This window comes from Diplotaxodon limnothrissa, linkage group LG14 (assembly GCF_057381915.1).
Source record: "Diplotaxodon limnothrissa isolate DT_005_m linkage group LG14, D_limnothrissa_male_GT1.1, whole genome shotgun sequence".
Classification (NCBI taxonomy): Eukaryota; Metazoa; Chordata; class Actinopteri; order Cichliformes; family Cichlidae; genus Diplotaxodon; species Diplotaxodon limnothrissa.
Window position 1 is genome coordinate 26025990 of NC_140609.1, and position 22881 is coordinate 26048870.

At 40.9% G+C, this 22881-nt stretch overlaps 2 protein-coding genes across 2 annotated transcripts; both read right to left on the reverse strand.

Moving 5' to 3' along the window:
* Nucleotides 1-1262: 1262 nt before the first annotated feature.
* sptssb (serine palmitoyltransferase, small subunit B) lies at nucleotides 1263-2846 on the reverse strand. Its single transcript, XM_085371196.1, has 2 exons — nucleotides 2713-2846; nucleotides 1263-1737 (listed from the first exon to the last, which is right to left on the reverse strand). Exons 1-2 carry the CDS (start codon nucleotides 2844-2846, stop codon nucleotides 1494-1496), a joined length of 378 nt encoding a protein of 125 aa, XP_085227322.1. The 3' UTR covers nucleotides 1263-1493.
* A 1598-nt stretch (nucleotides 2847-4444) lies between these two features.
* Nucleotides 4445-21297, reverse strand: nmd3 (NMD3 ribosome export adaptor). Its single transcript, XM_085370513.1, has 16 exons — nucleotides 21217-21297; nucleotides 20781-20864; nucleotides 17358-17492; nucleotides 17098-17194; nucleotides 16550-16630; nucleotides 15909-16037; nucleotides 15065-15155; nucleotides 13428-13506; nucleotides 12909-13005; nucleotides 12294-12411; nucleotides 9693-9838; nucleotides 9237-9349; nucleotides 9068-9140; nucleotides 8794-8900; nucleotides 5666-5736; nucleotides 4445-5458 (listed from the first exon to the last, which is right to left on the reverse strand). Exons 2-16 carry the CDS (start codon nucleotides 20822-20824, stop codon nucleotides 5325-5327), a joined length of 1515 nt encoding a protein of 504 aa, XP_085226639.1. The 5' UTR covers nucleotides 20825-20864; nucleotides 21217-21297; the 3' UTR covers nucleotides 4445-5324.
* Between the last annotated feature and the right edge of the window lie 1584 nt (nucleotides 21298-22881).

A 22881-nucleotide genomic window follows, 5' to 3' on the forward strand; every position in this document is an offset into this window, starting at 1 on the left:
CCCCTCACCCAAAGCACAAATAGCTAAAAATGATCCAACGCACAATGCTCATCGCAGCTACCAGACACACTAAAACTCACTTTCTATCTATAGATCAACTATAGATAAGGAAGACTTTGGTCAGCCATGTCATTGTTTTTCATTTGGGTTAATTTGCCTACAGTATCTTTGCATTCTGTATGAAACATCAAACAGTTCTTTTTTGATTTCAGGGGTTTGTGAAGTAGAGTTACGTAATTACCAAAGCCAAGCCTACAACACAAAGGTGTGTTGTATCAATATTTGCTCAAGCTCAGAGCTGAGTACACCTACCAGAAATGCCAACAGTTAATAAACTAGAGATAAAGCAGGGCTCGGCACGTATCTCTTCTGTTATTTTGGCTTAATATTACTCACACTGACTGGGAAAATCTGTTTAACAGAGTCTTAACACGAACGTTTTAAGACTCATTGCATAGGTTGGGCTTTTTATCAGTCCTCTCTGTTAAGATCAGCTAAATGACATCTACGTGAAATGTGTAATGTGCCCTGCCAGTCAGTATTGCAGCTCATAAAGGCAACTAAAAACAAACAAACACCAAAACAAAAAAACAAAACCCAGTGATAGCGGTTCTGATGCAAAACTACAGATTAACCACCCAGAGTGAGTGCACGAGATAACATGGCATCACAGATACATCAGATAAACGAACATACACACACTTAAAAAGGAAACGTCACTGATGTTGCATTGCAAGTTTAGTTTACCTGTTGCATTAAGTCCCACAGAGCCTGACATATAATGCCTTCCACGGCTCTGAAGGAAATTTGGGCTGTGTCTAAAATCATCTCGAACTCACGTAGTCGCCTCTCACTGTGTAACACTTGAAACGTGACAGCTTGCTCTGTAGTGAGCTGTAAATTCAGAATGCCAGACATAAATTTTACAGACTGGATTCAGACGCTATAAAATGATCGGTCTGCTTTTTTGTAAATAGTGAGTCTGGAGCTTAAAAGGCAATAAAAAAGAAGCAAGTCTAGTAGTATTTCATAGTGAGATGAGCATGCAAATCGACTGCCCATATATGACCCTATCATGCAAAACACATATGTGGTATGCACTCACACAGGACATATGGTGATAAACACAACAAAAAAACAAAAACAAACAAAAAATCAATAAGGACAAACAACATATCATAAGACATCTCACAGGACATGTGTGAAAGCACTGTTCTGCTGCCTGTCTAATACCATGGGGTAAGGCTGGAGGGTTTGGGATGTAAAGAAGATAGTAAGGCTCTGATTTCCACATCGTTCCATTAAGATCTTCATGTTTTCAGTCGTGATTCGCAGAGGTGGCTGATTGCCTGGTTTAGGGCGAGCTTGTTGTAAAAGGAGGGCTCAAGGTGCTCTAGGATCTAAGGAGGTGAGTTATAAGAAAATATGATGACAGATTCATGCTCATCCACACATTTTTTGTCTCTTTACCTTCATGTTTTGTTTTGTTTCTTTTAGGTCATGAGTGCCATGGTGCTCTCCGGCTGGCCGCCAAAGATGCCTAAGAAAAACTCCAGCGCCAGGCGCACGTGGATGGGTACAAAGACGTATGAGGTGTAGACGACCATGGCGATGGCAGAGAAGAGGATGGAGTTGAAGATGGATTTTTCCCACGGCTCCAGGACATAGATGCCGGTGATGAGCAGGTATTGGTAGTATAACCAAGCCAGGTACTCCCTCAAGTTCTTGAAGTTCATTCTGCAGAAGTAGTAGTAGAAGAAAAAAAATACAAGGCTCAACAGAAAGTGTCGTAAGTACTCATAAGCTGGAAATAACATTGGTGGTGCAATTTTTACTGTTACACAGCTACACATTTTTTATACTTTACATGTATCTACTGCATCTATCTTTGACAATTATGAAATAATAAGAAGCATAAAGTAGAAGCCGCATCACAGACCAACGAGCTGAATTTATGGACAAAAATAACGTTTTAGATTTAAAACCAAGACCGTGATGTTATCAGACTACGTCTTATCAAATATGATAAATGATATACGCTGAAGCGGTGGCAGGCAGTGATAGATCCTTCTAGACAGGTAGGGGGCGGGGCCAGCAGGTGCGTTACAGGTGCACTCTTCTAAATGTCGTGCAATTTATTAGAATATGAAAAACAACGTTTCCTTCCCAGTACAGACCCGCTATCATCAACCGTGTGCAATCAAATTAACTTTCCTTGTTACAAAAAGGGGTCTAATAGGACTGTTGTCCTGAAGCCTCCACGAGGTAGTTTCCTGTGATAGTTACCTTTCTTTTTTTCATTAGTGTTAGGATGGTGCCTTGCTTAAAATGCCAAGTTTGACCCAGAAACCTGCAAGAATTTGCGCAAAAGTTATAAATTGTGCCCAAATGACATAAACAAGTGAAACTAGAGTTAGTTATCAACCCACAGCAATGATTACTGAATTTAGATTTTAATACATGTGTATGGACTATATATTAGAAGGCGTGTGCGCTTATTAGCTCTTCAGCCTGTGCCGTCACTCACCTCGGCAGCCGACGTGAGATTCCTTCGTTATACTGCGATTATGAGACCAGAGGAGTCCCCCTGCCGCTGCTGCTGCTCCGCTGCTTTGTGTAAACCAAAAAGCTGCTTCACCAGTTCACCACCAGCCTATATGTGGTACACACATGACACCACACCCACTACCCGTGCTTAGACTCGCGACTCACCTGGCTCGCAGATCACGCAGGTGGAGTGTCCGAGAGATGCGATGCATAGGCCGGTGTTTGTTTATGCAGAGAAAAAGAAAACAGTCCTTGCATAAGAGGCACGGGGGAGAGGGCCGGACCTCTATCCCAGCCATGTGTGGTGTGCTGCTGCTTTGTGCGGCATCTTTAAACTTTGTTCAGTCGGTGTCGCATCGCCTCTGTCCCACCATGCTGCTGCAGCCCGACACTGCGCCACCTCTGACGTAGACAGCAGCGAGCAATCAAGCACCAGCAGCAGCAGCAGGAGCAGCAGGAGGAGGATGGAAAACGGAAAAACAAGCAGAGACCACACTGGTGTACCGCAACTCCGGCATGCTGTAGTTTGCATTTCATTAGAGGAAACCAAATTATTAAAGCGACAAGATATCATACACAGAACGGCAAGAAGCGCGTTCAGCTGAATGCAGCTCACAAAGCATTTCCAAAGCAGCCTCCTCCTCCTCTCCATCCCCTTCTCCGTGATAATACTAGATGAAGTAATAACAGGCTACAACACCTAATGCCTCTTTAATTATATTTTGCAACTCACACTGAGTGTTTCTGGGATGTCTGGGAATGCAGCCTTAAACATTCTCCAAAGTGTTTTGAAAACAAATCAGGAGTCCTCACATCTCCTTCTGGACTTGATCATTTCAGTCTATGGATTCATAGCCTGCATACAGCTGTGGGACAACCAAGGGAGCTCAGACACGCCTGTGGAAGAAACTCTCTCTCATATATACACACAGAGCAGGGTGTCTTTCTGTAAGCACACATACAGCTGAGAAATCTTATCTCCTAACTGTGAGCTTTGCTGACCAGCTCACTTCTTATACTGCATTATTGATGTGTAAACACGGGTAGCGCACCGGTGACGCATAGATGCACCGTCAAGCCCGCAGTTAGCGTCAGGACGATGGATACTGGTCTGAAATGTCAGGCACAGCTCACGAAGGCGCTTCTTCACACCGGACACATGTTTGTAAAGGAGCTGCAGTGAAACCACCGACTGCTGCTGCTGCCTGCGACAAGCACTGGGGAAATCATCATTCAAATCGGACATCCACAGTCTTAAGCCTTTAGGGACTTTGTAGTCTGTAAACAGGGAAACTACAGGTGAATTAGGCCAACACACAAAAGAGAGAGAAAGAGCAAGGGGGATTCGCTTCATTCGTTTTCCCAAGTAGATCTGATTACCGTTAACAACCTGCTCAGGTTTGTGAAAAACAAGGGCTGCCCCCTCCCCTCCCTGAGTCAAAATGTGAAACTAACACACCCTGTGATACACACATTCCTCTGTTTTATATTACATAAAGCTGGCTAGTGGCGGGCTGAACTGTTCCAGCAAACATGGTGGCATGTTTAACCACAGTTCCAGTATGGTTTGCTTTAATGCATTCACATACAAAAAAAGAAATCAGATTTAATAGAGTTAATTAACCCCCCTGTTAAATACATTCCAAGTTTTTATTGTTCTACTTCATTTATTGCTTCTAAACAACTGATTTAGGATGTTGTCACGTGTTTATATATTTACATTCGAAATCCCACAAGCCTGACATTTATCATAATACATTGCTATATTATCCTGCATATTATCAGAATATCAAGCAACATAATCCAAAAATGTTAAAGTCTTGAATTTTACTGGTCCAAAAGCCTTAAATTTGAGTGTTCATGTGAGAAAAATTGTTCTGAGGAGCATTTCTGGTAAAAGAGTCGGCTTTAATGTGCAGTGGAATCCAAAATTTGTTTGGATCTTTACATTTTTGCACCTTTTCAGTAAGCTGGAGCTAGGAGCTTGTCATAAATGTGCCATTAGTGGCACAATGGGTTAAGTATAGACTTGAGAGCACGATTTGAATGAACTGTGAAGGCACAAATAAGTGCTGACTTAAATGTATTGCATTTAAAGCACATGCTGGTGCGACAGGCTTCAAACAGAGAGGGGAAGAATGCCCATTTTTACACTTTCGTTTTTAAATCAGCTCGCCTCACAGAGACTGTACGCTCGCTGGCTGAAGGTGTTGCAGCTGGACAGCATTTGCATTTTGCCCACAGTAGCCAAATTACACCATTAACAGACTTTGCTCAGCTTGCTGCCAGCCTCCTTTAAATGAGTTACTTCCCATATCTTCCTAGCACAAAGCTCCCTCTGGTGGATAAATAAAGCAAAGCACTTCACAACATGAGCCTCTAAACCAGCAGAAAATGTGTGGGTAAGGATTTATTTCGATAAAGCAGCTGTAACTGCTTCATTTTCATATTATTCTGATATGACAAAGAGGATCATATAAAGACAGGAAATGTGATCTGAAGACCCAGTTTGGATAAAATCCACTGAGACCATGGAGATAAATTATCATGTTTCATATGACTGAGTGCCATTATGACTCACAGTTGGTACGTTTTAACCATCATAAACCAGTACACCACTGGATTTGTTTGCACCAACATATCATCTGTCCGTGTTTGAAACGGTCCCCAATTTGCAGACAGTTCTAAATCCGGTGTGCAATTGCACCGTTGTATTGTAAACGGGCCTTTATTTGATAAATCGGCTGTCGGCGTCACAATGTCAGAACGCCGACTGGTTAGTCCGTCATCATGTCGGCACCCTCTCCTCCTGTGGCGTCCGTTAGACTCAACTCCTCCAGCATCTCCGCCAGGGAAACGCGTGGTGCTCCGTCATCATCAGTGTCGCTCTCCACCGGGATCTTTGACGCATCTGAAATTGAAAAATCAGCATCTGCTCATTAAGTGTCTCATGCATCATCTGTAATGAACGTGTGACACAACTTCCATCAGAACCTCAAGCAGCCGTTGACGGTAAATGAGCCGTAACCTGACAATAGAAACCTAAACAAAGGCTCTGAAATCTCTCTCGTGATGCTGCTGCGGGAGTAAGTCTGTGCTGCGGTCATCAGCTGCTCACCTCTGAAGATATTGACGTTCTTCCTCAGTGCCTCATCTTCCTCCAGGTCCTCCAGGAAGTCCTGATATTGCCTGAAGACAGAAAAGTAAGTTGAGAGCAAAACCAGTCTGGTTACTTTACAGATAACAAAAGACAAACCACATGACACTCTGCGCTCTTAGTACACTAAACAACTATTAACTCCCTTGAGTCCTCGTTTCAGGTATCGAAGTGTTTTTCCTATGTGGTCTACACCAGAGATGTGCGTGCTGGAAGTAACGGCTTTAATCTTAAAACGATAATAAGACCCTTTGGTTATTTAATCTCACCTCAAAGGGAGGGAGTAAGTAATCAGTTCTGATTGTTAGCGGTCTATCAACCAGTTTTTAACATGTAATTTTCACATTTTGTGCGTTGATAGCTCAAGCCGACTTCATTTTGGTGAAAAATTGGGTCGAGGTCATAGAAAATGTTAAAGTTGAAAAAACAGCTTAAAACGTTATATTAGGCACAATTTTTATGGATCATCTAAAACTTCACAATAATATACTGGGCCTTCCAGGACACGAGTACCTAGGTTGGCTAAGCATTTGACCTTCATTGCTAGCTCCAAAGTAAAGTTGACCTTGGGGGGAAAGAAATGTCAAGAAACCATATTGAGTAATACATCATATCACAGGGAGCGAGCTGTAAGAGACACTTTTTATGTTTTCTACACAACGCCCTTCGATGTCACAATGAGACCATAACAGGCAGACGCCAGCGTGACTTGACATCATAAAACATAAAAGTTTTAGCATAGCCTTTTACCTCTGGGAGAGTTGTGCCCTCTGACGGCTCTTTTTTAAGGGATATTTCCAAGGCGTTTCAAATTTATGCTAATTTTTTAATACTTCATGAGGAGCACCCCCGACCCCCACTTTTTGATTAGATATTTTTTTATTCACCTGACTATTAATTCATAATATTTAGTCCTGTCAAAAGATTAAAAATTTTTTTCTGTAATTAATCGTGATTAATTACAATTACTTGATCAATAGCCTGGTTGCAATTACATTTTTCAACTTTATATTTAAGCTTGTAACAGACATTTATGGAATATAATGAAGTAAATGCAGAATAAACAAAGAATGTTAAATGCTTAAATTCAAAGAGAATTTGAAGAGTGTTCTTCAATCTTTTAACACAGGATCTCTCCTGTGAAATACAACTTACCGTAAAAAAAATGAAACTATATACTAATAGGTAAGCATACAAAAATATATAATATATATTAGTGCTTGTCAAACAATTAAAATGTTTAATCTGATTCGTCACAGGGTTACTGTGGATTAATTTTCATTCACATTTCATTTTGCGTGAGCAAACGGACTCAAGAAAAAAGGGAAAATACACACATTTAACATGTTTATTGAACATTCATGTTAGCAAAAAAACTGTAAATATTTATCCACTCCCTCTCTGTCACTCTTGGGGAGGCACGAGGAACCACAGTTATGTAAAGCGCGTGTCCTCAACTATATTAACAGCTCTGCAGTTCCACTTGGCAACTGTGTCTGTCAATATGTTTAGAAATTGTATGAAAAGCTTAAAACTAATAATGAATCATTTTAAGAAGTATTTTCTGTGTATCTGAGTCTGAAGCAGCTCATTCATCTGTTACGCCTCCACTGTCGTCCAAAAACACACATCAGTGAGCTACAGCGCTATACTGGTTGAAACAAATCATTCACACCAATAAACCTGATTTTTTTTTTTCAAGTGAAAACTATACAACTTCAGGTTGACCCTACAATAATGGAAGGAAAACTCCAACAATTAGATGACCCCTATGTGGGAGCACTAAGCGACAGTGGGAAGGAAAATCTCTGGCAGAACCAGGGTCAGGGAGGGGAGCCACAATCAGCTGGGAGTGAAGGGAGGACGACAGGAATACAAAAAACCCCCAAAAAAACCAAACCACCAGTGGCGGCTGGCCCATAGGGGGCGCTCGGGCTCCGCCCCCCCAAATGTGGAGGAGTAAAAATATATATTTTTAAAAAATTCATCAATGATAGTTTTACTATGTGTGTGCCCATATACAGCCAGGCGTATTTTAACATTTTCACCAGCTGACTCATTAAAGTTCAACCAACAAACGGTGTTTTTCTTCTTCTGGGGCGCTCGTCAAAGCGCCCTTGATATGCAGCGAAATAGCCTATCATTAAATGGTTGCCAGGGGAAAATAATAAATATTTGACCTATCAGCGTCGCTGAATTAAATGGTTTGGGGGCGCTTAAAATTGCGCCCCTGCAGAAAACGCGCGAAGATTTGCTGTTCTAGAATTTTACCTCAGTCAGTAGCCTAAGTGAGCTATAAGGTCAGAGAGAGACGATGGCAGCGGTATTGTTAACGGTTGAGGCACAGCCTCCCCCAAATTCGGTTAGATCGCTTCTAACCTACCCTTTTGCCAGAAGGACAATGGCAGAAAAACTGCAAGTTAAAGAGTTGGGACCTGACAAGCCCGAAATTCAACTAACCCAGGCAACGAAGGAGAAGTCAAAAGCATACAACAGGACTTTTTGTCGGAGTTGGTTCCAGCGCAAGTCGTGGCTGACAGGCCACTCAGAAAGACAGACGAGCAAAGTTCTTGTACAAATAAGAACCCTTAACCATATTTACTCTCTTTCTCCATCCCTCTCTCTTTCTCTCTTTAGCCCACCCCCCCAATCAGTTTACAGTTGTTGTTTTCAATAGTTATTTTTCATTCATTCAAAAAAAAAAAAAAAAAAATCTGTTCATGTTCATTTTTACAAATCTATACAAATGGCCAGAATATGGTTGTTCATTTTTACAAATCTATACAAATGGCCAGAATATGGTTGTTCATTTTAAATTTAAATTAAAATTGTGTTGTTTGATGTACTCATTAAATGGGTCATTTTAGTCGATATCATAAAAATTGCCCCCCCTGAGATTTTTTTCAGGAGCCGCCACTGCAAACCACTGTACAAACATCTGAACATAGTCCCAAACAAAAGTGCTTTTTAAACTTTTAAGTCCTTAATCTTAGCCTAAAAACAAAAAAAACAAAACATTCCCAAGACAGCTTAGAGGTAAATGCTTGTAAGCCATACATCATTCATCTCAATGAGCTGAGCAGTCTCACCTCTCATCATCTGTGTCCATGCCTTCACGGTCTCTGGCCATCTCCTGCAGTTTCCAGTTCCTGCGCTTCACCCTCCTGCTGCGGTCGTAGCTCTTCTTGATCAGCACCTTTGAATGTACAAATGCTCAAATTCAACAACACACGGCATTTTTGTTCCCATGCGATTTAACGAAGGGATGAACGTTCAGAACTCCATGCAGGGTTTTAGTTTGCCACTAGAGGTCAGTGTTAATCAAGTCAACAAATCGTGTCGCTGAGTGCAGGTGACACTTACCACATCAGGAACATGGTGAGGGTTCATCTTATTAAGGTACTCATCATTGATGTTGGAATTGGCAAAGTCAAACCTACAAGATAAGAAGAAAATTAACCACTGACCATTATTTCATTATTTATTATTACTCTTATTTATTCATTGTTATCCGACTGTTCTGCGTACGTACCCCAGCACCAGGTCTCCAATATTGAGAAGGTGGCCCAGGAATGTACGGCAGTGGTACTGCTGACTGGTATTCATCTCTGATGTTTTCTGAACCCACACCTCAGCCAGGGTGTGCTGTATACACACAAACACAAAGAGGGAAGGGAAAATCCAAAATGTTTAAAGCAATCAAACAACATTACTCCTGTTCTTTCGTCCAAGTTTGCTCACTCAGGTGCATCAATAATAATGCAACACTCACACACACACACACACACACACTCAAAAGAGCGACGGGAAACTACACACCGCACTCGCCTCAAAAGAAACACTCCTGACTGTTTGTGTCGATTTGGCTCGAATCCAACATACAGGTTCAGGGATAATGTAATGGTTTGCTATTGATTTTACTTCTAAGGGAAGAGCAATGTTCCCCCATAATGCAATCTGTTCTGCACCAACACACACGCGCCCTTACTTTGTTGGACCTCATGCCAGCTCCAGCACCCAGCTTCTGGTCTCTGATGATGTCAGTGTCCATGACTATGAACTCCTCCAGCTGGCTTGGGTTGAAGAGACCGTTGAAGGGGTTTCGCCAGTATGTGTTCCCGTCCACCTCGGCAACTAGAAAGATACTTTTGATTATTTATAGTAATTAATTAAAAAAAACAAAAAACAAAAAAAACCCACACACTTAACTTTCCGGATATTTAAATATTTTTTTCTGGAAAAAATACATACACTACTCAAAAAATATGAAAATAACACTTTTAAATCTGAGTATAGCATCAAGTCAGTTAAAGTTCTGGGATTTTGACCCAATATAAAGAAAAATTTGGACCCTACAGAGGTTACACAGGTAGGTCCGAGGCACGACACATCCATCGAGTGGTGAACAGACCTCTACAGGTGAGGCAGCAGCAACCTGACTGCCAAACTGGGAAGAAATCCTTGAACCTGTCAAACCCTGCTGCAGGGTTCCTGGGCACCTCCTGGTGCTCGACAATGGCCGGCCACATGTGATGACAGTTTGAAACCAGCTCATGCAAGGAACTGATATCACTGCCTGCCCCCCCCCCATGCTCGCCTGACATAAATCGAACAGAACACCACTGGGACATATGTTTCAGTCCTTCTGACAGGTTGCACCTGAGACCGCCCAGGAGCTCAGTGATGCCCTGGTCCAAATGTGGGAGGAGATCCCCAAGGACACCATCCATCATCAAGCACAAGGAGGCCATACAAACTACTGAGCACCATTTGGATTTGCTGTAATGAAATTTCAGTAAAATGGACTAGTCCTTTTCACTTTGATTTTTGGGCTGTATTTGAATTCAGCCCACTGTCTGTAGATTAATTTCTTTTCCGTGAAAAGATGTGGCAAGTTGAGCCTTTCAATCCTAACAAATTACCCAGCCTATATCAGTATAGATATTCAGCGTGTGTTTTCTAAATCTTCCTTTCATTTTTCTAAGCAGAGTATTAAAAATATTCCAAGTCTGATTTATCCATAAGTGCTTTTTCTTTCTGTTCGTACTGTAAACAAACTAGACAGGAAGATTGTCTTCCTGTCTATACTGCAACCAAACTGTACAAGCAGAAAAACAGAAACAGATACTTCTGATACATGAGTTAATTGCCTTGTGCCGCTGAATCTGCTCGACAGCCTTGAGGCTGTTTGTGCTTTTCAACCAGCTAAAAAACTTTCTGCTCCAAATATAGCCTGCTCTTTGAAGAGTAATTAAAAACGTGTGTGCTGCTTCAAGATGTGGAGGACCATCCAGCCTCTCACAAAATGAGCGATTACGCCACACGCAGAGGAAGCAACCCATCACTAATTGTCTCCGTGCTTGTATTGGTAATAAGTCCCCCTAAATCAGATAACTTGGCTTTGATAGAATAAATAATGCAATCTGAAATATGTTTTGCTCTCTGGGAGCACGTCTAATCTCGTGCTGTGACTGGAGAAGAGAGAAGCAGCCGAGTAAAATGACTGCGTGGAACATGTGGTCACCAAACTGGGGTCAGTCTAGTGCGGTTTAGAAGGGTGTCGACCAAGCAGCGATTCTCTGTAATGCAGGAAATACTTCTGGTGTTATGAACAATACAAGAGTGAAAAATAAGCAACCTGTGGTAATGTTTCTAAAAGTGCAGATACTGAAAGAGGCTAAACCGAGTGCACAGAGGCAACAACTGGTTTAACAAAGTCATACAATGAGAAACTACTCAGATGAATATTTAAACATTCAGCTAGTCGACTGTGATGATCGGCTTCTTATGTAATTACACAATTTCAGTTTCTGAGCAAATGTATTAAGTGCTAAAATCAACAGCTTCTTTTCCAACAATGCTAATAACCATTGGTAACAGACTTAAAGAAATCAGAAGACATTTAAATCTAGTGAATGAATTCGCCTGTTAATTAAAATGTCCATTATTTTTGAGCCATCAGCTGTCAAACGGTTTATAAAATGTAAACGTAAAATGTCCTGCTAAACGTCTCATAACACAAAACTGCTACTGTTAATTACAAATAAATTACTGGACAATTTTCTGTTGAATATCTGCAGCTTAACACTAAAAGGCCACTACTAATTGTGTTTACTATGAGATCATTCATAGGAATTCAAAATAGGCATGGGCACTTTAAACAAACAAAAAATAATAATAATAACAAAAATTAAATTACAAGTTAAATACACCGTTTGTCCAATTCAAGGAGATGAGCAGGGTGGATAGAGTCACGTGTGTTATGCGTGTTATAGGACTGTCACAGGAGGCCAGAGCACACAAAAAGCAGCCACACAGACACAGCTACAACATCTAAACTCCACACAAGAAAGGCCGGCCAGCAGGTTCGAGCTCAAAAGCTACTTGCTGTTAGGTTTTATTACAATTTTTTTTTTCTTTTTAAAAGGACGACAATTATTTGCTGCACTTATCCCCGACTTAAACTACATCTCTGCTGACTGCAAGCCAACACAAATACGTGAGAAATGCTTCTACAACTAACCAGGTGAGCTGCAGACAGCGTGAGCCGTGCTGTCAGCTAAACGTGTCAAAACTCCTCCGTACTCACTCTGCAGGGTGCGGGGGTCGATCAGATGGATGGTGCTGGTGACACGGATGCACACGCAGACTTGACCCATGTTCCCCAGGCTCTGCGCCAGCCGAGGTGAAAGGCACACGACGTTGTCCTGGCAACCAGACAACCAGAAAACCGGGGGTCAAACTGAGGTCACGTGGGGTAAAAAGGCTTTGAACTTGTGCTGAACAGCTTGTTTGCTCAAAAAATAAAAATAAAAAATATTTTATTTTCATTTAAGAAAACAAGTGTCCCTCCATGGAGCCCCTAGTACTGAAATATGAGGTGTTAACAAACCCAGTATATGTCATGATATTAAAGCATTCAACTGCACTGGGCAGCTAATCAACTACTGAAAATGACACCTGACAGGGATCAGTTAATCCCCACCTTCATCTTAATGTCATTGCTTTCCAGTTTAATCTAACCTGTCACCGTTAAACACAAATTCAACCTTTTTTATAAACTAACAGAAATATGTATAATGTGTAGGCCGTAGGAGTGACGAGGACAGTCGGGTGGGTCTCACTGCTAACAATGAATCATGGGATAAAACCTAGATTCAACTAAAATGAGTTCCAAATATAAACGCAACTGTTTGCTGGATACCTTGCAGACCGGTACGATCTCCATGGAGAAGGTGCTCTTGTAGTTGTATGTGTTTGAGTGGATGTCGTGAGAGATGAGGCGCTGAGATGCCTTTGACCTTTAAAGTTAAAAAGAAAGTATTAATTTTTATTAGTAATATTAAAACATTCACCAACACATGAAAGCTTGTTAAGTGTCAGTCGGACAAATGGTACAACAAAAGGGCCTAAAAGCACTGAGATGTTGTGCACACATGGAAAGGAAACATCCTGTGTAGATCATGATTATATAAACAGTTTCTGCCATGCAGACACAACACTTGCACACGGTTTCAAATTAATTAAAAACTTTAATATATTCCCTTTCTTTTTAAGGGGTTACATTCTCTTCCGATTCAGATGTATTACCGACAGGCTAGATTTCGCTAACACCTGCTAGCTAATCATCTCCACTTCCACATACAAACTGAACCCTGACAGACGCCATCACTGAACGCTGTGAAGGTCGTGCTGTGTGTTTTCAAAGGCAAGCAATGTTTACCTGCAGGGCACGGTGCACTGCAAGAAGTCCACCATCTTCTGAGCGTGCTGCTTGGAGCCGTAGTAGAAATCAATGCCCTCTGCGAGAAAAAGCAATACCATCAAATACACTTCACAGATATATTTATCACAGGCGTGCTTCGCAGGTCATCCCCACGCCAAAGAACATATGCATGAAAACGGCACATACCACAGAGCAGATGAAGAGGAAAGAAAAATATGGCAGCCACATGTAACCTTCTTAAAGCTTTCAAGTCCTGCCGAGACATGGAGATGATTTAAACAACCCCATCGGGCCAAAACTCTGCTTAACAGTCCCATCCAAGAATACAGAGGACTGCTGCTGCGATGTCACTCAATGCACAGCATGTGAGCCTCTGTGCATATAAGTATGTATGAAGTAGCACTTAGCATCCATAAGTAGGGTAAGAAACAAGCTTGCTCTGCAGGCAGCTGGTAAGGAACGCCCGCTCTGATTAGAGCGCACTGATTAGATGTACAACGTGTGCCCCTGAGAGGCCCACGCGAGGACAGCTGCATGGAGTTATTGGTGCCAGTGATATGCATGCATGACTGGTTGTCTGGTACGGGAAGAGGTAATTAACACTCGACACATCATTATGCTCTCCTTCGCTCTAACCCACATTAGTTCCGCTGGTGACAACTAGGGCAAGTTTCCCACTTTGCAGTGTAATTTGGGTAAAAGTCCCCACAGCAGAGACGAGGCATTTCCCCTTTAACCCTCGGCACCCCATACCAGCCGCGGCAGGCTGGCAGGTTTCCACTACTGCCTGTGTATAAACACATTATTGCACACACAACACTTTAATATATTTAAACAATATGTGCACATTAAAAAGAAACAAGTGTCAATTAAATATTTGTAATATTTTCAGTTTTTTCCCCTCATTCATCAGTAGTAAATCTAGACTCTCAGTCCACTGTTTATGTCAGCTGTCAACATGCCTGATGTGAAGCGTCCGTGTCTATGTACTCTTGAGGACGCTGTAGAACGTCGTCGAAGGAGTCTGATACGAGTCGACCGAGCCAGCGAAGCTCATTTCTGACTGATGACAGTGACGCTGACTTATGCTGCGGCTATCCCGAACATTTCTGTGAGTAAGAGCTGCCGTTTTTGTTGGTGTTAGCCGCTGTTACTGAAGTAGATCTAATGCCGTCAGACTCGGGCCATTGGCGTATAAACTTTCATAAGATGCAAGAATATAAATCAACTGTTTATCATAGGGAAAGTGAGATTTTTAGGACACTCAAACCTAAGGTTAGCGTCCATAACATTATCTTTTAACCAGCTGATGGGAATAAAGCAGCATTTTTAATGCACATTCTCTCAGGTAAGAGCTCTGACTTCTGGAGACGCGGCTTCAGCTGAGGAGGAAGAGGATGAGGTGGAGATGAGGGAGGAGAGAACAGCGGTGGAGATGGCAGATGAAGAAGAGGAGCAGACAGAGATGATGAAAAGATAAATAAATATTTTGAAAGAGCTCTATAATAGACAGTCAATTCATTTATCGTTTGTGTTTATGAGCTTCTCTCTCATTCTTAGGAACCTGGAACATTATTATAGAATTCTATTGGCGTACACAGCGTTGTGCACATAATCATAGATCATTGACCTACCATGTATTTCTTTAATGTTGAGGGCATTCTGGTGGAGTTTATGCTTCAGGATCAGTTGCTCCAAATAGTAGAAAGTCTTTTTGTGTACAGTCTGATGGACAAAAGAGAAATCTTCATCACAGAGAAACTCATACTCATCCCTTTAAACAGCACAAACCTCGATAAGTAGCTTTGCATTTGCCTGCGAACACTCAACTTAATGGCATTCAATACAGCTGGGTTTTTTCCACGTCTGAGCAAGCTGTTTATTTCATGCATCTATGATCTGCTGAGCCTTTTCTGTCATGCAGCTACAGAGCAAAAGCTTTTTCAGTGACTGGCTTTTATTATGAAGTGGCTGAGTTATATAATAACATAGCTTAGCTTCACAGTAACATAACTATTTATTAATCACTGAACTGCTAGTCTACTGTCTCTGCAGCAGTAAAGTTCAGTACGTCAGTACAGAGTGTCTTGAGTTGTATTTCCCAACAAGGACTCAGAGAGGTATGTTTGTATGTTTATATGATACACTAACAGCGCTAAGAGAAACAGTCAATGACCCAAAAAAACCGTAAAAAGTAAACATTACTCTTCTGAATGAAATTTGACGTCTAAAGTCGAGTCAGTGCTAGTGGAAAAAGAGGCTTTGCACACATTTTTCAGCTTTGACCACAAGCTTTACTTTTTAACCCTTTACTATGACAACCAATTTTACAAATGTGCTAAAATATAACCATTCACCATCCACTTCAATAACTGATAAAATGTTCCTTGGTTTATTTAAAAGTGCTTTTAAAAAGCTTGAAAACAGCCAGAATGGGAAAATAGTTTGTACTTATTAGAGTGTAAGACCACAGGTCACCTTCTGACGAACTTGAACGACGGCCTTCCAGAAGTCTTTGGCCTCCACACGGTGGCAGTCGTCACACATCTGGGACTGGATGACAAACTCGACCACAAATACCTGTTGTAGGATGGCGCCATTCATCACCTGGAGAAGACAACAACAAGTCACACCATATGCTCCAACTCCATAGGAAACGATGACAAAAACTTGTGGCTGAAATTCATTAAACAAGCTGTTCAGGGAGAGCATATTTGAATTGTTATGCTTGAATTTTTATGTGAACAGGGAGAACTGCTGGCAGAATTATAAAGACCCTCCAACTGCACAAAACAAAAAAAAACAAAACACAAGGCTCAGGTTCTCACTAAAGGTCAAGGAGATGCGATGACAGCCAATGGCGAGGCTCGCTACTCTCACTTAACTCTCTGAAGAACAGACAGATCGCTTGTTCTTCTGATAAAACAACCTCAGGGTCACTTTGTAGTGGATGCACGTCCTACAACTTGTCACCACTTTTATGAATATTCTTAAGATTATAAAAAAAAATTAAAAGATTTTGTTTTAAACGTTCTGGACAAAAAGCACCTTGCTCATCTCATATTGTTAATTACAAATAGAATTTTCCCACACATAGAAACGTCCCCCTGTTTTCTAACCTCTTTCTGGATGGTCAGTTTCATCTTAATCCTTTTGGAGTGCGGCTCTGTCCACAGGAATCCAGCATCGATAAGTCGCACCTGTGAAGAGAGATGTTTTAGATCTGCGAGCACTGTCTGAGTATTGAGAAGTACAATAGTGAACGTGGTGCACATCATAATAAAAAAAGAGATAGATGGGAAGGATGCTGTAATGTAATAATGTATCACAGAGTACCTGCACAGAACATTAAACTAGAAGGGTTTTAAGAGGACAGCATTAAGGTTTTGATTAAACTTTACTGTCATTAAAAATGTAATATATACTTAAGGATATGAATTCTTAGCTTACATATGTCTAAGATGGTCCCTCTCCTCACACAACCCAAAAACACAACAAAAAGAAAATGTGCTCAATAAAAAGGCAGGACTGAAACAAGCAGCTTGTGAATCTAATGTTACAAACTGGCACTGGACACCCCCTTATATTTAATTTATTCTAGAAATTTTTCACTTATGTAGAAATATGCTATTCGTCTTTAGTGACACTGAGTAAGAAAGAGGCTTACTTTAGACATGGAGCTCTTTAGTTTTTTCAAGCAAAGAGCAAGCAGCTCCCTGGACTCCAGAGCACACTGTACCCAGGTCGCTGGAGGCTGCAAGTACCTGCGTAAAAGAGGAAATGCATTTAAATAAAAACACACCGTTCTGACTGCTACATTTCACCTGTAAATGCCTTCTAAAGAGAAACAGTGATATAATGGGTGCACTGCAGTGTACAAAACAAATACAACTGTTATGTGTTTGTTATTAAATGCATGAAACGCACCGTTCACACTGCTTGCAGAAATGCACTGTGACTTGCTTGGGGATTCCCTCTGAGATGTCGACCTGAGTGCGCAGGCAGGCCACACACATGTTGGCTGGGTTAGGAGCAATGGGGACACCACAGGTACAGCAGAGGCTGGAGGGGAGAGACGCCAAAGTCAATGAAACACATATAAATGATGGGTTGTTTCAGACCCTTTTGTTGATGATATATATTTATATAATAGGTTTCAGCCTCTTCACTAAAGACAGCATGTACAGTACAATACAATGGGAGATTTTACAAAGCAGGTCGCAGCTTATGTTGTCGCGTTTTTCCCATATTTTTCTCATCACCTGAGCATTTTCTGAAAATAAACAGTCACGACGTTCACTTTACTTGATGACATAATTCATCTCAGTGGTTCTGGCAAAACTACACTTACAGTGCGCCATAATCAATTTAAAATCAAAAGCTACTGCTAGTTGTTATATTGGACTGAAGACAGCTGCAGCCCCTTTACCGCCTAGGGACATGTATTCAGATCAAGCCTATTATTTGACTAATAAATAAAATATTAATTATTTCAATTTTAAGTCTTAACAAAGACTGCTCCATGATCTGTATTCCACTAGTGATGTGTCGGGGCAGAGAAATGCTATCTTCTGAAAACTTTCCCACTTTTTGACAGGTTTGAGATCCAAGTGTTCTGAAGCTTTAAGAGCAGAAGTAATTTACATGAGAACAAGATATAACATAGTTATCAGAATCTGTGGGCTGCTAATCATTAGGGAATTTCTTTTGGTAACCCCTCACATACCGTATTTCCCGGACTACAAAGCGCACCTGAATATTAGCCGCACAAGCTAAAATCAGGGGAAAATCCTGTTTTGTACATACATTAGCCGCACCTGACCAAAAGCCGCAGGTGTTTCAAGGTTGACTTATCATATGTAAGAGAATATGCACAAAGGGAATTGTCAGGAAAGAGATGGCTGTTTGGAGACACACCCCTTTTATTAATATTTTGAAAAACAAGTTATGGGTACATATTTGCATAACTTTTTAGGTATATGAAGTGACACGGCTTTAACAAGAAGAAAAGTCAGTCATTCACCACCATCTTCCTGCGCACTAAAACCACCAAAGTCCTCTTCTCCAGTGTCGGAAACGAACAGGCTCAGGATGGCTTCGTCATCCACTCTCAGCTTCTCTCCTTCGTTGTCACTTTCAAAACCAAAGAAATCCTCGTTGTCAGTGTCAGAGTCGAACACCCTCAGAAGGGCCGTGGCGGTGTCCTCCTCTCCATGCAGCAGTCCAGCCCTTTGAAATCCGTTGGTGAGCGTGGATGTTTTCACACTTTTCCACGCTGTCAGAATCCACCGGTGGAGTTGAGCATAACTTGCTTTTCGCAAGTTTATCGCCGCTCGTCATCCACGCCTCCCGCTGAACGCGTAGCGCTACTTTGAAGTTTGTTTTTCGCGCTACTTGTACGGCACTATGTTGCTTGGCGGATGGACATGTGATCAACATACCACTCTTGATCCCCGATACTGTGTGTCTGATCACATGCCCTTCCACCAGGCAACGTAGTGCCGTACAACAGCGGAACAAACAAAACAAATCGTCTTACGATATCACAAAAATCCTGGACAATCCATAGAAAAGCCGCACCTGACTAAAAGCCGCAGGGTTCAAAGCTGGTGCAAAAAGTAGCGGCTTATAGCCCGACAATTACGGTAGTTACTGATACCAGAAATTCTGTGGTGTCCTACTGGTGTCAGCTTTATGGCACTGGTAACCAGTTTTATTTGGTTAAAACATGTAGAACTGGTTCGAGATTGGCTAATAGCACTGGATCGGTGGAAAAGGATTTGAACCAAGTTTGTCAACAGGGCTCTTAATTAGGAACTTTTGGTCCAAATCAGCAACACACCCACTGAAAAGATGGTATATTTTATTTTACTGCAGTTGTGCTTTATGGATGATTTAATGAAAAAACAAACAAACAAAAAACCCAATCATTGTCCCCCACATGACTCCATCAGAATCTATTTTTTTTTTTGGTACAATAACTAACGGAAGAAATTATGTATAAGCGATAAGCCTGATTTAAAAATGTTGGTTTAAGAAAAAAAGAAAAGAAAGGAAATTTCTTATGCTACAACTGACCAGCCGCCTATGCCATGTAGTGATATTACCCCTGAAAGTTAACCAAAAATGCACTTTTTGATTCTTTTTTCCAGTGAATTATAACAAAGCAGATCAAACATCCAGAGTACCAGTGCTTCTTCCCATTACGTTACATTACAAACATGACCACTGGTGCAGTTTTGCTATTGAAGCCATGACTATACTGCTGCTCAAAGTTGATTACTAAAACAAATATACAAATATATACAAATATAATATACAAATATTTTGGTTGATTTGCTTGCAGTTTTAAAACAGATCTTACATGTGTCCAGCCCTAAATTTTTCATGTGTCTATCGACTGTACTTATGTTATAACATTACAATGTTATGAGGGCTCAAAAATGCTGGAAGCCCAACATTTCAAACCACCCTGAATGTATACACTTTGCATATGATGGGGGGCCAAATCCACTTGAGTAATGGACACTTGAAAGAAACAAAAAAATTTTTTCATTCCATTTCCTGCTGATTGAGTAAATATTACAAGTTGTACTACATAAAGAATAATATCATTAGATGTCTAACCTGAATAGAACAAAATCCTGTAGTTTCCATATGGCACTCAAATTATAAGTGAGAAAATAACTTTGTTTAAGAATTGCATATTTCTTTATCCCCAAATCACAGATTCTGGTTCACTTTTATGGTATGGGACGCCAAGGAAAATGTCAAGCTTTTATCTTTAATAGTTTTTAAAGATATTTACATTGAAATGTTACCATGGTCGAGCAGAAAACTTTATGACTCAGGCTGCTGCTGCTATGTAGTTGATTATTCTGCTTGCTGATAGATAGCAAGCCAAATATCGGTCAATATATCCTGTGTCCTTGCCTCCTATTGGTAGTTTAATACCACCATTAAAGGAAATATAGGCTTTATAGTTAATAATGGATTGGATTTATATAGCGCTTTTCAAGGCCACTATTCATTCACTCTCACATTCACACACTGGTGGAGCTACAGTTGTAGCCACAGCTGCCCTGGGGCAGACTGACAGAAGCGAGGCTGCCATATCGCGCCATCGGCCCCTCTGGCCAACACCAGTAGGCAAGTAGGGTAAAGTGTCTTGCCCAAGGACACAACGACCAGGACAGAGAGCCCAGGGATCGAACCGGCGACCTTCCGGTTACAGATGCGATTCCCAACCCCCTGAGCCACGGTCGCCAGTTAGAGGCAGAGATGCTATCCACAGTCTGGAGAACGAGCTTTGCTGTTAAAACTCACACAGTGCTAAAGGGCTGCACTTACATGTTCCCCTGGCTGCTTGAGGCAGGAGCCTGCATGTACTCCATCCTTGCCAAGCTGAGTGGGTCTCAGGTGGTCCAGTTATCTCTGAGGACACAAACATGACAGATGTAAAGTGGCCCTGTCAACGCTGAAGCACAACACAGGCGACTGGGAAAAGAAAGGGTTAATAAACGTTAACCCAGACAGGCTTATTTCGTTTCCAAGCGTTCATTTAGAAACGGAGATACAGATATCTAAACAACGCTAAAGCTGCCCTAAGTACAGTTAGCACTGCTAGCCTGGCTGATGCTCTTGATACAGTGTGTTAGCACTGGAGGCTAAACTGCTAACTCTTCTGAGTGATTCTCAAAAGTTTTCGCGGAGAAACAAACACACAGAGTCGACTGAAAGTATTCAGTAACTACAGCTAAAGCGACCGAGTGTTGACAAAACTTACTGATCTTATTTTGATGAGAAATCAACAGCACACAGTAAACGAGGTAGCCCCACGTTTTACCCACAGAGGACCGAGAGAGGCTCGATGGCGTCAGGCAGGACTCAAGGACCCCGGGACTGTCTTTGTTTGCCTGAATACATTTCCTCATAAAAATTTAAATCAAATAAAAATGCCACTTAAATACCAAATAGATAAGAAATTATTACTTGTTTTTCCAATTTAAATCTTGTATTAGATAATCTGAAACGCTGATGGTGGTATATATAATCATATATCTTAAAAGGTAAAGTAAAAGTATAAGATTATTACCAGAAGCGTTTTAGGCAATTAGTTAAAGATCATTTTAATGTATTGTTGTGAAGAGGAGTTTAACATTTAACTGACTGAATTAAAATTAGAAAATCTAATTTAGTAGGTAAACAGGCATGCATAGCATAGCGAAGCTATTTATATTTATAACAATACATCAAAGCTCAGTTGATAAACTTTAACTTTTGTGCCCTTTCTCTTTGTTTTTCTTTAGTAAATATGGTAAAAACAGAGTCATTTAAACTTTCCACCAAAACTCCTGCTAACATCTTTTTTTTGATTCATTCGTTTGCCATTTTATTGTACGTTAACAAATAGAGGGGCTAAACTGAGGACGTGTTGATCTCACATTTCCCTCCTGGTGCGACTGATATTATAGTTCTAAAAACAATAATTTTACAAGTTTTCTCAGTTTGTTTGGGTTTGTTTGTTTGTTTGTTTGTTTGTTTGTTTGTTTTTTAGTGGTGGTGGGGGGGGGGGGGGCTGAGAAGAACTTCTGACATTAATACAGGAACTCCCCTTTTGTCCTATAACATGACAATTCTACCTTGCCACAAACACACTGGGCCTAATGAAAGGTTATTTATCTGATTTAATTTTATAATGAAATGCTGCGTGTTAGCATGTGTTTAAAATTATTGATTCACGGAGGTCTTCAGACTCACCTGTGGTATGACTGGTCCTTGGACGCCTTCGAGTTCTGTCGTAAATCTCCCGTGCGGTTTCTCTCTTGGTGTCTTGCTTAACCCCTGGTGAGATTTTAGGCATGGCTGATATATAATTGAGCAGTAGAATTTATAACATTTGGATGAAATAACATAATGCTGCAATAATTTAATTTTTGTAAACAGTCTGCAGTTTTCTTATTGGTTTCTCTACTGAATTTTAAGCCAGTGAATGCGACAACTTATTAAGTTTTAGCCACAACACAACTGTTCTTTTCTTTCAAGTGATTACATTAATTAACTAATTTATTTATTTATCTAAATGTATCTAAATTATTTATCTAAACGGCTGTAGATTACATTTCTTTGCATCGCCTAATCACCTTGTTTTCAGACGTAACCAGCTGCAGTTGAATAGGTTTTTATTTTATTTTATTTTATTTTATTTGTTTGTTTGTTTGTTTGTTTGTTTGTTTTGGGGGGGGGGGGGTCCCTTATTTAAACGGTATCACTATGCGTTGTCTGTGGGTAAGTGTTGATATTTTAAATGCAATTATTTCCTACAATTTTGAAGGCGAACTTTACGAGCTGCACATGAAAGCAGCACGGCCGTTTAGGAAAGCAGCAGCGGGGGCTTCGCAGCCAGTGTGGCAGCTGGGAATGTGAGGGTTTCAGCACAGGCTGCTATTTC

Coding starts and splice junctions, on each gene's coding strand:
- sptssb (XM_085371196.1), bottom strand. CDS start 2,846: ATGGCTGGGATAGAGGTCCGGCCCTCTCCCCCGTGCCTCTTATGCAAG. Junction 1,738..2,712: donor CTGCGTGATCTGCGAGCCAG/GTGAGTCGCGAG, acceptor CTACTTCTGCAG/AATGAACTTCAAGAACTTGA.
- nmd3 (XM_085370513.1), bottom strand. CDS start 20,824: ATGGAGTACATGCAGGCTCCTGCCTCAAGCAGCCAGGGGAACAT. Junction 5,737..8,793: donor ATGGACACAGATGATGAGAG/GTGAGACTGCTC, acceptor TTCTGTCTTCAG/GCAATATCAGGACTTCCTGG. Junction 5,459..5,665: donor GAACGTCAATATCTTCAGAG/GTGAGCAGCTGA, acceptor TTTCAATTTCAG/ATGCGTCAAAGATCCCGGTG.